This window comes from Aulostomus chinensis, chromosome 19 (genome assembly GCF_037954235.1).
Source record: "Aulostomus chinensis isolate RoL2024-O1b breed Wild chromosome 19, RoL_Achi_v1.0, whole genome shotgun sequence".
NCBI classification, from domain to species: domain Eukaryota; kingdom Metazoa; phylum Chordata; class Actinopteri; order Syngnathiformes; family Aulostomidae; genus Aulostomus; species Aulostomus chinensis.
In genome coordinates this window covers 13,531,114-13,545,653 of record NC_141338.1, presented here as the reverse complement: position 1 = coordinate 13,545,653, position 14,540 = coordinate 13,531,114, and the positions used below count along the sequence as shown (strand labels likewise).

Sequence of the window (14,540 nt, the reverse complement as noted above, 5' to 3'; positions counted from 1 at the left end):
AGAGAACAGGAAAGCCAATAGAACGTCTCCCTTGTGAAGTCAGACAGATTCCATCCACATGATTTGTATTCACAGCACTCGGATTTGAAGAATAGTGGACAGGAAGAGTTGTGGATTGCATTGCAACTCCCTGACTGCTCGGTTCAGAAAACTATTTTTATCGTCCAATATTTCATGTTATTTCTGCTTCATTAGAGTGTATGGATGAATAACGGCTGAGAGAATGGCGATAATGTGCAAAATAGTTAATGAGTCAGATGCAGTCTGACAGGCATATTAAATATTGGTGATGCTGATCCAACAAATCAGTCAGATTAAAGAAATGAACTGTTTATGTCACAGTCACATGTTTACGACATCAGTATATCACTTTTAATTATTTGTTTGTGCAGGCAGGGTGAATTTTGAGCATAGGGTTCGCGCAATAGCAGCTGTGTTTTATGAATAAGGCTACATCCATTTTAATAACATTTCAAAAAACATACCTTGTGCGTCCGCACATTGACACAACTTGGACAAAAAAAACCCCATTGATGCATTTGGCCTGTCAAAGTCGTTTCCTTCATTATCCCGCGTGTCTGCGAAGCCGTCACCATCTTCCTGCATCCAGATTACATCCCAACAGATGTGTTTGTGAATATTCTCAGTCCTCCAGGTCATCATAATTCTCAAGAAGAAGCATCCCAACAGAGTACAGATCTTGAAGTGAAGCTTGTCGTTCTTATCACCGTCTTCCAAACCCATGTTGTGTGATGATGTTTGCCTTTTGTCATTTCTTCCCATCCATGTGTGTTGGTACTGCTGTCCCATCACCGTGGCTTCCTCTAGTTATTGCTAATGCTCCTGGCACAGTTCTGTCTAGTTGATTTGATTGTTTACACAACTTCGGGTCTGCTCCTGCCCCCTTTGCCATTTTACACTCGTGCCACTCTGAGTGACAGTTCCACCTCATTGTCAGTCCAAGCAAAGAAACCTCTGGTCATTTTTCTTTTCCAACTTTATATTTTCTACTGACCACCGGGCAAGATGCACAGAGTAGACAGCTGCTTCTTATTTACACTCAAGCGCTCATGAGAAATGCATTTCCAGGTGTGTTACCACAGACATAAATCCAATTTTGTTATGGTGTGGAAACTTTTATGTGGTCGGCAGTTGTTGGTATCAAAACTACTCTGGATGTAGCCTAAATGTTACACAACCCAGGAGTTGTGCTGAAAGCTAACAAGCCCAGTGCATTGTGGTCATTTTAGGATTTCCATTCCATTTTGAGCATCATGGGGTCTTGTCGCACCAATTATAAAGATATTTGTATATCACAGAGATAGTTGTATACAAATTTACCAACATTGAAATGCTTTTTGAAAGCCTTAATAACAGAATCCAAGGTAGATGTTTATAAAACGAGCCGTTTTTAATTTTCTTCAATGGTGGAAAGAATGTAGTGATGTTTCTTCCGTCGATCAAAAGCTGCTATTCAAATTCATTAAAATGCTGCTTTGTCAAGAAAATAATCATATTGTCTGTTTGGAAAACGAGAAAACAATTCTGCCGCACAGTTTTCAGAAAAGTTATATTGAGATGACCGTGTACAAGATTGCAATATAATAAACGTTATCATGAGTCTGCTCGCACACAAATTACAGACCATTTTGAAATGTGTTTAATAAATTAAATAAACGGTAATAAAAATGATCTTTTACAAAATGTGTGCAGTCCTGCTCAAAAAAATCTCACGGTTATAGAAATGTCTGACAGTGAGATTCCAGAACTCATGCAGCACTTCTTCACATTGTCGTGATTTCTTTTTTTAGTTGAGCAGAGCAAATAAAAAACAAAAGGATCATTTCATGGAGTTAGCAGCTCGAACAGAGTCAGGAAACCCTTGCTGTCCATGTTTAAGGCTCGAAAGTTTGTCCACAATGTTGTTTACAGTAAAATCATGTTTTAAATGATATGGTGCATGAAGCTGTGTGAGAAGTCACAAGTGCGTCCTTCACGGTGCGTGAAGTCATCACTGTGGCAACCATTGTGTCGCTGTTCTACTGTACCATTGCAACTGCACAACATTCCCAGTGAGAAATCAAGCCTGCTATTTGTGCTCATAACGTTACTGATTATAAATGAGTGCACTCCTGCTGAAAGTGACTTGGTAAGGAGTCACTGATCTAGCATGGTTTGCATAAAGTGTGCATCTTCAGGTAAAGATCGCTGGCTGCAGTGAAGACTCAGCCACTTGTTGCCAATTCACTTTGCTTCAACACAGCAGACGGTGTGCGTCTGACTAATGCTTCACACTGTCGTCTGCTTGTTCTCACACTTCAATTTTGTCATTATGCTCTGAAAATGTGCAGTGTAGGTGGTGAGTGGCAGCCGCTTTAAAAGATGTGTGACTGGGCTGACTATCTTTTTCATTGCAGCAACTTAGATTCAAGTAATATGTTGGGTTTTTTTATGGACAAAAAAAAAACCCCAACAAGTAAATGATTTTGTATCGATGGATGTGAGTCTTTGTGTCAGTGCCAAACTGCACCACCTCCATCCTTTTGATTTCAGTTTTCCTGTCACGTACTGCGATACGCCAGGCTGTATGCATGTATCAGATGCTAACAATGGAGTTGTGTTACAGCCAACTGTTCTCTCATTATCTCATAATGTAAACGCATTATCACAGCAGACAGCTCGGCAGTCATTAGCAGCCCGATGCTAACAGATAGGTGCAGTGAGCTTCCCTAATAGTTTAGGTGTGGTGAGAGAGGAGAGACGGGGAGGGGGGAAGTGAAAGAAAGATTTATACGACACGAGGAGGAAGACAGAACCTGTTGTAAAATAGTCTAAATCAGTACATGAGCTGGCATAAGTGACTTTATGCTCTCATTCATCTCTTTAGACGCTCATCTTTCCAATGAAGTGGATGAGCTGTGGGCAGGCATGAGCAATGTAGCACTGTAAAGAAATCCATCATAGATGTGTGGAGTGGACAGAGCTGGATGCTAACAGTGTGTGTTGCTGTTGTGTGAACAAACCATAAAGCTTCAAGCCTCTGTTTAGTGAAACCTGCCTGTATCATCAAGCACTCCAAACCCAGTGAGGTTTATTTGAAAAGATTACAGCACCATTTTGACTTAAAGGCAGACGGTAATTGGAATATGTGAAGTTACAGTCATAACTCAGCAGCAGGGGTCCATCATAGTACTAATTATCACCATGCAGTCTACAGTTAATGTTTCCAAGGGAACAGGTGCCCTGTATAGGAGGTTTAGACTTTCAGGGCTTATACTGATTAAAAGTAATTCAAGGAGGCCAGTAATTGATACTTTGGGTCCATATTCAGTCGCAGTGATGGTTAAGATTTCCACACCAAAACTGACAGCAGTACAAACCCCAACGCAAGCTGTCTTTATATTAACATGTGTTTCATGGTAAGTTTCTTTGTGAACAAGTACTGACCTTACTGAGGCACCTCCACCATTTTCTGCCATTCACCTTACACCACACCCACCTGCTGTGGGTCAAAATGAAGAATTATCTCATTTACTGGGGAAGGAGAGGTGACCAATCTCCTTTTAACTTGCTTTCCTCTCGTGTTGCTTTAGAACCTGTGCAGTATTTGCATGCGTGGGTGTTGTCAAATATTAATCAGGTGGACCAACTTCATCATTATTTGCACACAAAGAAACAGCTTGGCTCTTTGAGAGGTTACTGCACCCCTGAAGGTGTACAATGACACGCCTTGTATTCAGCTTAGACGTGGGCTCAGTGCCTAATTAGGAGCACCCACAATCTATGCCTAAGTTACTGGTCTTAAGCGGAAGAAGATTTTGAAGCTAACGAGCTGTATTCTACATGCGTTCTAGTCCATGAGGCCATCCCGTACTGTTGAGAGATCAGTCCAAACGCTTGCATGCTCATGTGCTTACTGTCACAATGCTGACACACTGATGTTTAGTATTTACCATCATCACCATTTTAGTAAGCACGCTAGGTTAATATGATTGACAGCTTCTGGTTAGCAGTGCCTGTGCACATGTGTGATCTTGTTTACCACACTAATGGGGTCTGGTATGCTGTGTCGGGATGAAAATGCTTCTCCTCATCAGCTTACGTGGCTGTTGTAGACTTGGGGTTAGGGTGAGGTTGGGGTAAGGGGTTACTGGGAAGGTCATGAGTTTGCTGTGTACTTGATCTTGAGTCGGTGAATGAGCAGAGGCTTTGCATTTCATCCTCTGTACCATATTTTGTATTTCTAGATTTAATTTGTGGCCTGACAGAAGTAAGCAAAAACAGGGGAAAAAATCCATCATATTTTCATCTATTATTCCAGTTATTGTTCCTATTCTGGAAATGACAGTACTCTGACGAAGGTGCTAGCATGGCTTTGGAAGAATAAATATTCAGCTGGGTAAACTCTTTAGAAATGTTGAGAGAAAACTATGTGATAAGTGTTATTCTACTATTTGCTTACTTTGCTTATGGCATGTTTAATGATTAATAAGGCTCAGAAAATATGTTGGGAAGTTAGACAAGTTGTCTCTTGGTAGCAAGCTGCTTGGTACAGCCGTTAAGTTAAGTTGTCACAGTTACACATCTGGCTGTAAACAAGAGAGAGAGAGAGAGAGAGAGAGAGAGAGAGAGAGACCGTGGTATGCAGAGCTGAAAAACACAGACTCCCGATGCATATTGTGGAATTACATAACACACGTCCCAAGAACGCTCCTAGAACCGACTATCAGCATATCCCAAATGTCTCAATCAGAAAATGAGCAATTCCCAAAAGTGCTGATCCAATTGTCAGCAGATTCCAATAATCCAGTTCTGATGTTACCATGACCTTTTTCAGAGTTGGAATATTGTCACTTTTTGAATAATGTGTGCATGTAAACATGCTGACTTTGTGATTTCCACTCCCAATTAATAAACAATTACTCGTGGAATTCTATGGTTCACATACGTTAATGCAAGAAATTAGAATTTTTGTCTTATTTGTTGAGATGTTTTACATTAGTAAAAGTTATAACACACCAAGCTGTGTAATCTCATCGCAGCTGAACTCCTTCGTCAGCGTCACAGATCAGTTGTTGAAATCCTTCAATTCAGGGGAAAGTGTGAACTTTGAGTTCCCCACATGTGTTTTAGATGTGGCCTGCCCCCATCATTGCATGTGTATCGCAGAGCAGTTTTGCCATCATGTTACATAATTCCAGGCTATTGAAGCCTTCAGCATTCATGTCCCTGCTGCTCTTCAAGAGCGTCAAGGTGGAGCCGTGAGAATGACACCCTCTCCAGATTTCACATCACCGTCAAAGTTGGTGAATGTTATAGTCGGTCTAGGAAGATAAATTTGAACAGAGGCAGCGTGAGATTTGTGAGGAAATATTTGTGCAGAGCCTTTTTAATTTGGTGCCTTTCATCCTCAGCCTGAATGACATGATGTGTGTGTTTGCCAGTGTGAGTGGTGCTGTTACATATGTGCTTCTACGTGTGAGAATCACTACGTTTCAATTTTCAGGTTAATCAGCTTATGTCTCCAGAGAAAAGAGGAGCGCAAGGTGTGTGTGTGTGTGTGTGTGTGTGTGTGTGTGTGTGTGTGTGTGTGTGTGTGTGTACACTCGCATGCACTTTTTAACTTCACTTTTGATGTCGGCTCATGTCTCTGTGGAGCAGCAGCGCCACAGGAGGTATGAGCGTGCTGAGATGCTGAAAGCAAGGGACAGCAAAAGAGTCTTAGAGATTTTTTCATCTGTTTCTCTCACTGTCTGTCTTCATCTCTCCATCTTTTCTTTCATCCACTCTTCATCTGAATCATCACTCTGAGTCCACAAGTAAAAGAGTCTTGAAATTGGAAATTAAACAGGTTAAACGTGTGTGAGCAAAACACTGCCATGCCCATATCATCGAATGTAGCATTGGCGCACACAGATTTACCTGCACACAAGCTTTCTCTTCGTCATTTGACAAATGAAGGTGGAAGCTGTGCAAAGGAATTAAAGAGGCTGAGAAAATTAAGTCAGGCTTAATCAGTCCTCTGTCTGTTCAACCAATGTCAAAGTATGTTAAATCATTTTCTAATCTTTGGTGCAGCAAGTACAACGGTCTGCATGGGCGTTTCTTGCTGCACACACCTCACATGCTATGTTGTGTGTTCAATGTAGGAAGCATTTCCAGGAATACAGGTTTGTGTTTAATGAGTGTAATTGAGTGTATTAATGCAAATGTGTGAGGTTCATGTTGGAAACACTCCCTCACATTTCAAAACCTCACAAAGCTCATCCCACTTTGAATAACTCACTAAGATGTCGCTAATGGAGCTGTACCTGACTTAGAGTTTCAAGTCGACTTTGATTTGGCCTTTCAATATGAGGATGCCACTAATAAGAGAATAAATTCAACACAAGCCACACAGCTGTTCTCTGGTTACAGCTCTCTACTTTGGACCCTTGTTTATGATGACATAAAAGGGAACTTGTTTGTCTTTGTTGGTCATAATCAAAGCAGAATCCCCCATAAGGATGTGATGGCTCAGTAGCAGTGAGGCAAGCTAAAACTGATCTGTCTCTTTTAGCTTTCAGTTCATCAGTAAATGAATTGCAGTGTATCTGATGTTTAGAGGAGACATCTGAGCTCACCAGGACTTTCAGCTCGGCCTCTCCACGAATAGCCTAAAGTGAATGAATTAAGTTGAGATTAGCTGCTGGCTCCAAAGCCTGTATTGGTCGTGAGCACTCAGAAACACGAACCGCTCAGCACTCAGTTCACAGCCACAAGGGCTCAATGTGGGGTCAGCAGATTGTACCCTGCTAAAAATAACCAGATGATTTCCACACTGGTCTAGGCTGGTTTGGTGATGGTGTCGGTGGTTAGACCAGTATAGCCTTGCTGGTCTTCCGTCACATGATAGTGATTCACCAGCATGGCTTCATTAAGAGTTCTGGTGGACCAGCATGATATGATGATCCTGGTTCAACATCATTCTGTTGAAAAGGTTTCTAACCGGGTTTCATTGATGGTGCTGATCTTGCTGATCTATCATCAAAAATGTGTGTGTGTGTGTGTGTGTGGGGGGGGGGGTTATCCCTCTTGAGTTTTTGAGTAGGAACTTGGAGTGGTGCTCCGGTGTGCTTTTTTTCCAGAAGGTCGTCAGAAAAGTCCCGGTTCTTAGCAGTCAGGAGTGGAGCATTGATGCTTAACAAAACATTCAAGTCTGCGTTATAATAATGTCACATTTTTGTATTACAGCTTCACAGCAGCAACAACAATCATGCCTCTCCAGGAGGTGTTACAAACATAACATGTTTCTCTCAGGGTGCTTTCTGTGCACTGTTTCGCCTTCAATGCTGCCGTCTACACAGGAAGACTACGCCAAGAATAAAGTTGCTTTCAAAATAAAAGCCTCACCACAAAAAGCAACTGAGGCAAAATGAACATTTAAACCGTTTGTATTCAGTACAATTGAAGACATGAAATGACCTCAGCCTGGGCTGTCTCACTTTTAAAGTTAAAAACTTAATTAGGTTATTTCCAGTCAGGTTATACTGCATCTGAAAGCCAGACAACATGAATGTAAACAAAAAGGAGGTTGGAAATCATGGCTCTTAAAATGGTTCATCCATCCTTCCATCCATCATCCATCCATCCATGTGAATTTCTCCTTGGAGATTAATAAAGTATCCATCTATCTATCTATCATCCATCTCCGCCTATCTTGTTAAGGGTTGCGGGGGGGCTGGAGCCTCATCTGTCGAGAGGCGTGGTTCACCCTGGACGGGTCACCAGTCCATCACAGGACCAACACATAGAGACAGACAACCATTCACACTCACAGTCACACCTACGGTCAATTTAGAGTATCAATCAGCCTCGTCCCCTCTTGATGTCTTTGGACTGTGGGAGGAAGCTGGAGTACCAGAGAGAACCCACACAGGAACAGGGAGAACATGGAGACTCCACTCAGAAAGATCCTGTGATGGAGCTGGGGTTCAAACCTGGAACCTTCTTGCTGTGAGGAGACAGCGCTGACCACTGCAGCACCGTAAAATGGCTCTTCCTGGTGTGAAAAAAATGCAAAGTAGGGCCAGCCTGACAGACGGACGGATGGGAGATCTACCCATCATGCAGAATACTTAAAGAACTGCACTTGTGTGTGGTGATGGTCGAGATAAAGACCAAGAACATGAAAGACTGTCTTTAAAAAGGAAAACAGTTTGAGATTACACTGATTTTAGTTTGAATTGCACTTCAGTGTCGCACTATATTCTAAATGACCTTTTTTCCCACACTGGCCAAAAGGGGGCAGTCTCTCTCTCTCTTGCTCTCTCTTTTCCCATCACAAGTCTCAACACAACCTATTATAAAGCACTTGTCATGAGAAGAATGTAGGCGGATAAGGCAAAAGAGATATCAGATAGGAGATGGACATGTCTGTGTGATCGACGCTCCCTCTGAGTGTAGTAGCCTAGAGAAACGCTGAAACTTGCTATCCTAACGGGGAACAAACTAAGTGATCTTGACTAAAGTTAAAGATGAAACCGTGGGGAGCTGTCAGAAATATTTCTGCAGTAGGAGAGTGTGTATGTGTGCTTTTTGTGCTTCGTTTGCTCACTCCGGCATGTTGTCTAACTCCGTCTCTCTCACATCATTATCTGCTTTTTACCCACCCCCTCTTAATTCTCATCTTCCTTTTTTTTTTTCTCCTCTCTGCAGATTCCATCTGCACAACATGTTCTACTGGAAAATACAGCAGATGTCACCCAATAAATTTAATGAAAAGATTTACACTGTAACCTGAAGTTCTTCAGCGCAAACCAAGGTTGCACACATTTGGAAGTACTTACAACATACAGTCTCTCGCATGACAAAGTTTCCACACTGACATACCCACTTCAGTCTAAATTGAAATGTAAAAGCGTTGGGAGTCATTTGTGCAGTTTAAGCATTTACTTTCAACCCCTCTGATAAAACTGTGTGGGTCGACACAATTTCCCTGGACTGAGAGATTAGAGAACCAACAGTCCTCTTGAGCCGCACCACAGACTCTGGTTGTGTTGTACCGTCGTTCAAATATGACTCAATATCACAATGGCCACCGATGAACTGAGAATTCAGCTTCATCCACAGTCAGTGCAATGATTATGTACAACACATGGTGCAGAGCTACAAATAATTATATTGCAGTCCTTCTGACTGACCCTGTCATTTCATCAGTACAAGTTTTTAATGGTACAATACTACAAATACATCAAAACCATTCAAAAAGACAGCAAATACTGTGTTGTAAATTATGAATCGGTAACAATGACAGTAATAATAACAGGGCTTTTTCTGGGTTCAGCAGTTGTTGATTGTAATTGAAACATGAAAGGCCTATTTTTTTTAACTTGTTGAAATATGTGTGGAATACCTCCAAATGTGACATTTAGGCTTGAGGTAGAACAAATTGTGCACATTAGATTTCTATTAACACCTAAATCATCAGTGACAGTGTGATAACAAAATCCATACCACTGGATCGTTCATGTCCTAAACCAGGTTTTAATACCAGTCTCAACCATGTGGCAGTTGGCAGTAATTGACAAACTTCGCCATCTAACGTGGGGAAAGAAAAACATCACGGAAAAGACATTAGCCAACATTGTACAATATTTTTACATGCTGTTCCAAAGACATCATTTTGATAACCTCAGAGGGCTTGAAAGCAGTACAAAGCGGTGGGAGCTCATCATCACTCTGAAGGATTCGTGAATCTTTGATGAAGCGTGGCTACGCGACCACAACCACAGATCTAACTGCTGCTAGGAGGGCAAATACTGGAGGGAGAAGATTCATTCGGAGCGATGAGTCACCGTCAGCAACAAATCCTTTGTGTATTAATAGAAATTAATGTCAAACAAATGATTTGTTTGATAGAAATTTGGCCATGATTGGAATTTGTAACGATTGTTTGTTTGAATTACAGAACTTCCATGTCCTCGGAGCCTAAAGGTTCCTGGTTTCCCAGAGAGTTTCCCAGCTCAAACACTCCGTGCCTAACCTGTGAAACTGGGTCCTTTCACCTCCATCCATGACTCTCACTATTGATGTCAGTGGAAGGGTCATGTTGCCATGGTGATTGTGACCCTGATGCAACATTCACGTCATTTTAGGTGCAACTGTTTTTTTTTTTTGTTGTTGTTTTTTTATGTTACATTTAAATAAGGTCAATGATGACAAGTGTGAAGGTTTTTTTTAAAGTCTCAGGTCTGAAGAGGTTATTTATAAAAACACTGTTCAAAGCGGCCTTCTTTGGTCTCGGTGTGTTAAAATCAGCTACCTGACGCTCCATCGAGCTATTAGCTAATTACGTTATAGCTCGTATATTTTCTCATAGGTTCCCACCACTGCTTGTATGTGTTGCCTTTATCATTGAAACAAATATTGAAACACTTTTCTGTTTGCTGTGGATATTTGGAAAGTGTATTCATTCAGTTGCCCATTTTGGGCATTCTAACCGAATGCGAACAGGTTGTTGGCTTTGTGACGTGGCACGATGGGACTCTTGATGCCACTCAATTGTGTTAATCCTGGGTCCAGCATTGACCGAGTACTTGTTGTTACAAAGCGATCTTGTGGAGTAAAAGAGGATCAACAGAGGAGAGGAGGAAACAGAAGACGGGGAATAAGATAAAGTCGTTGTAAAGTCTGGAATATTGTGCTGCTGTGATTCCATGGCGGTTGTATAAAAGGGTATGGAGTGGTAGGAGAAAAACACCTGCTCAGACTGAGGCTCAAGGGAGAAGTTCGCCTTGAAGGCTTTCTACCAGAAGACATTTATAATATGTGATTAACGTTGAGAGGTTCTGTTTTACCCCAAACAATTAACTTTCCCTTTATTTTCAAGTTGGGTTTTTTTTTGGCTGAACTTTACTGAATCGGAATATATGCCAATAAAAAAAAAAACAACAGCATTTCACATGAGACCCAAACACAGGATTCAAACCCAAGTGGAAGTCAGTGCTCATGGCATTCACCCAGGACGAACGGTGGCCTGGGCAGTGACCTTTGTAGTGATGCTTGATTTCCAGGGGGGAAGCTAAAATGGCAGTGTAAATAGTCACGACACCATTTTTGTCTAAAAGACGTCGTTGTTGCTGTGTTTATACATCACGCCATGATCATATATATATATATACACACACGCATAGATCTAGATTTATAGATCTATATATAGCTATCTATAGATAAAGATATAGATCGATATCAGTAGAGATAAAGATATATATGAACATCAACAAGTAAGACTTGCAATGCTATAAAAAAAAGGCCTTTTTACATCAGTTTTTCAGAGTCTCTTTATAAAAATGGCTATTGTGAACAGGAGGATGACAAACGCACAGAGAAATATCTGGAGGAGGGGGCACAATGTGTGAACATTTTTTTTATTATTATTCATATTCCTTCAGTAGGTGTAGATGTGAGGAAGGTTAAAAATAAGAGGAAATACAAGGAAAATCTGCTGAGTGGGTTCTGTGAGCTGCTGCCATAATCTGTTCATTGCACAGTGGATTCTCATCTTATTATCAACATGTCTGGGCAGCATTGAACCATGAAATATAAAAAAAAAAAAAAACCAAAAAAAACAACAACAACTCTTGAGTCACATAAAATACAGTGGAATGTTTGTGCAGGTCAGTCCCAGTGGTAAACATTGTGTAGCTGACCTTTCTGTTTCTGTGTAAGTCAGAACTATCTTTCCGGCCTGCTCCTCTGCTGCTGGCTTCTATTGTGAACCAAACCCTCCGGTTTGCTCTGACATTTTTCCGTCCTGAGTGCTAAGCGCCTTCTTTCTCATGCTTTTACCTTTTTATGTCCATCTTAATGTTCAGCTCTTTCTTGTCTCCTCCCATCTCCCACAGTTTTTACCTCTCTGACCCTTTCCTCTTTATTGTTTCCTTTTATTATCCTCGTCTCTTATCCATCTAATCTCTCGTCCTCTATTTTTACCTGGCTCTGGGCTCCATTAGGGAGCTCTCATCGCCAATGGCCTCCCTCATCTCCTGTTGCGTCCAATCTCGAAAAACTTGCTGGTGTCCCTCACCTCCTTCTTATACTTTGTACATAACCATTGCCTCTCTCTCTGCTTTCTTCCTCCAGAGTGAGGACCTTCCCTAAGGACTCGGCCTTACTGGGCAGGGACACTGTTCGAGCCCTGATGTATTACGCTTTGAAGGTCTGGAGTGACATCGCACCACTTAACTTCCACGAGGTGGCGGGAAGCGATGCGGACATTCAGATCGACTTCACTAAGGCCGACCACAATGATGGATATCCCTTTGACGGGCCTGGAGGAACTGTGGCGCATGCTTTCTTCCCCGGTGAGAGGTTCACAGCGGGGGATACACACTTTGATGATGATGAGGCCTGGACCTTCAGATCACCAGGTGAGAAAAGAAGAGTTCATTTGCAAAAACAGATAAAAGTAATGCTTAAAATCCATAAACAGCAAAGGAAATGTTGTCCCTCTTCGACTGAACTATTTTAATTGAATATATCGGGCTCAATTTTGTCATTGCAGGCTGTGGCAGAATGATAGGCATTTTTCTCATTCATTTTCAGCTCTCATGCGTTATATTTGAATATAAATGAACATTTCTTACGTTCAAATCCTTGACAGACATACTGTTTTCTCTCAATACCCCTTGAGCTCATCTCCACCTGAAAACTTTCTGCATTTTACAATTCGTGGATTTTTGTTTGTGGCAACATTCAACTGTTTGAAGGATGCATCCTGCACAAGCTCAGTGACGGACGGAGCAGCGGAGACTTAGCTAGCTAGACAGCTATAGGATGTGAAGAATCAATTCTAGTTTTACAGACTTCCAAATGTTATCCAGGTGGTAAATGGTAGGGAAGCAAGTCATTTCACAGGGTTGAGGACAGCTTAGATAGCTACTTCTTGTTAACACAAATAATTCAAAATGTAGAACCAAATGGTTGGGGCAAGACTCATCTTGTCGGGTTGAGTAACTCTTTCATAGACAAATACTAATGCCTGTATATATTTTGGTGAGCCTTTGACGATAGGAGTCATTGCCATCATTTGTGATCATTTTCAATGCTAGGAGATGGAGATAAAGGTTATGGCTATCGCTTTAACATGATGTAAACTGATGACATGAAGAAGTCAGACTGATCAATATTCATTCCTTGAAGTGTAGCTATTTTAATGTGCAGGTCTATTTTCTTTTATTCATCGCAAGTGAAATTGAATCATCTCTCATAGTCCGAGGTGAAACGATCTCATTATTTTCAGTGAATCCAAAATCTGCATTGCCACATAATGTATTTTTTTTTTGTTTATGCAGTTTTATCTTGATTAATCAGGCCAAACTTCTTTCATCAAATTGTTTTCCGGAGATTGCCAGCTGAGCGAGATATGCAAGTTTGAAATGAGGACAAGATGATAGCGTCGGTAAATGGAAGTCTGTCAGCTCTGCAAATCAAATAAAGTTTTAGATTATAAATATTTTTCATTCCTGGACAAGAAACACAGTATTTGGATGTTTTTTGGGGGCTCAGAAAGCTTCACAACACATTCACAGATTCAGTCTTTTAGTCTTTTATACATTCAGTCACTCAATAAAACATTTTTCACGCCTGCAGACAGCATCATTCAATAGCTTCCTCGTTTTATATCTGCTGAACTTTGTGTGCTGGGTTATTTATCCCTCCGAAATAAAATTAGTGGTGTCAATGCAGAAGCATTTTTCAAAATTTGACAAAATGGTTACTTTCAGGAAATCGGATGTCTTGTCAGTTATAATAAAGCTTTCTCCCAGCTGTACTTTTTCAGGAAAACAAAAATGAGGGAGGGAGATGACAAGCAGGAAAGGGCGGGGAGCATTATCAGCTCACTCATCCAGATAAAATGAGCGGATGGAGTGATCTCGTCACACTGAATGCATCGTCAGGCTCAGGATATCTGAGAGCGGTCACATGAACGACAGCATAAATCATTCATTTTCAGTCTCTCTGACTTGCTTTCTTGATTTTTCCATTCATCTGGATGGCAATGACCTTCCTCCATCCTTCCCTGCTATTTGAAAGATGGATTGACACATCCGATGGCAGCAGAAATATTGGCTAAAGTGTCTTGCAAAGTAAGTCAAAATTCCAAATAAAACTGGAATCAGGTGAGCTTTTTGGCTCCTGGCAATTTTGTGCTCTAACTGGAGCAGCCATGAGCAGACCCTCGCACCCCTGCTGATAGAGCGAGAAGCTGGTGGAAATGGAGGGAATCTTGATTTTGTCATGAAGGAGCAGAATGAGGACAACACCGGGTCGATTTGATGTAAACCAATTGACGTTTGCTACATAAAGCTTACTTTCTGTAGCCGCATGATGGCGCTATGTTTATGTGGTTGTAGGTGTCTTCAGGCCGGGACTCTCATCAGCCATCAAAGTTGACGTCATTTTGACACCATTATCAAAAACTCACCTTTGCAGTGACTCATCACTAAGGTCTGAAGTCATCCATCTATCAGCTGCTTACTCTGATCAGGGTTGCGGGG

At 41.4% G+C, this 14,540-nt stretch overlaps 1 protein-coding gene across 4 annotated transcripts in view; it reads left to right on the top strand.

Annotated features, from left to right (window-relative positions):
* LOC147244158 (matrix metalloproteinase-17-like) overlaps positions 1-14,540 on the top strand; it is a 67,843-nt gene that overhangs the window by 29,488 nt on the left and 23,815 nt on the right. For all 4 annotated transcript variants that reach the window (XR_015110441.1, XM_086187842.1, XM_086187841.1 and 1 more), the window contains exon 4: positions 12,124-12,410. Coding sequence is in view for 3 of the 4 variants with exons in the window: in XM_086187842.1 (XP_086043968.1) it covers positions 12,124-12,410 (287 nt within the window). In the remaining variant the exon portion in view is untranslated. The remainder of the gene's footprint in view (positions 1-12,123; positions 12,411-14,540) is intronic.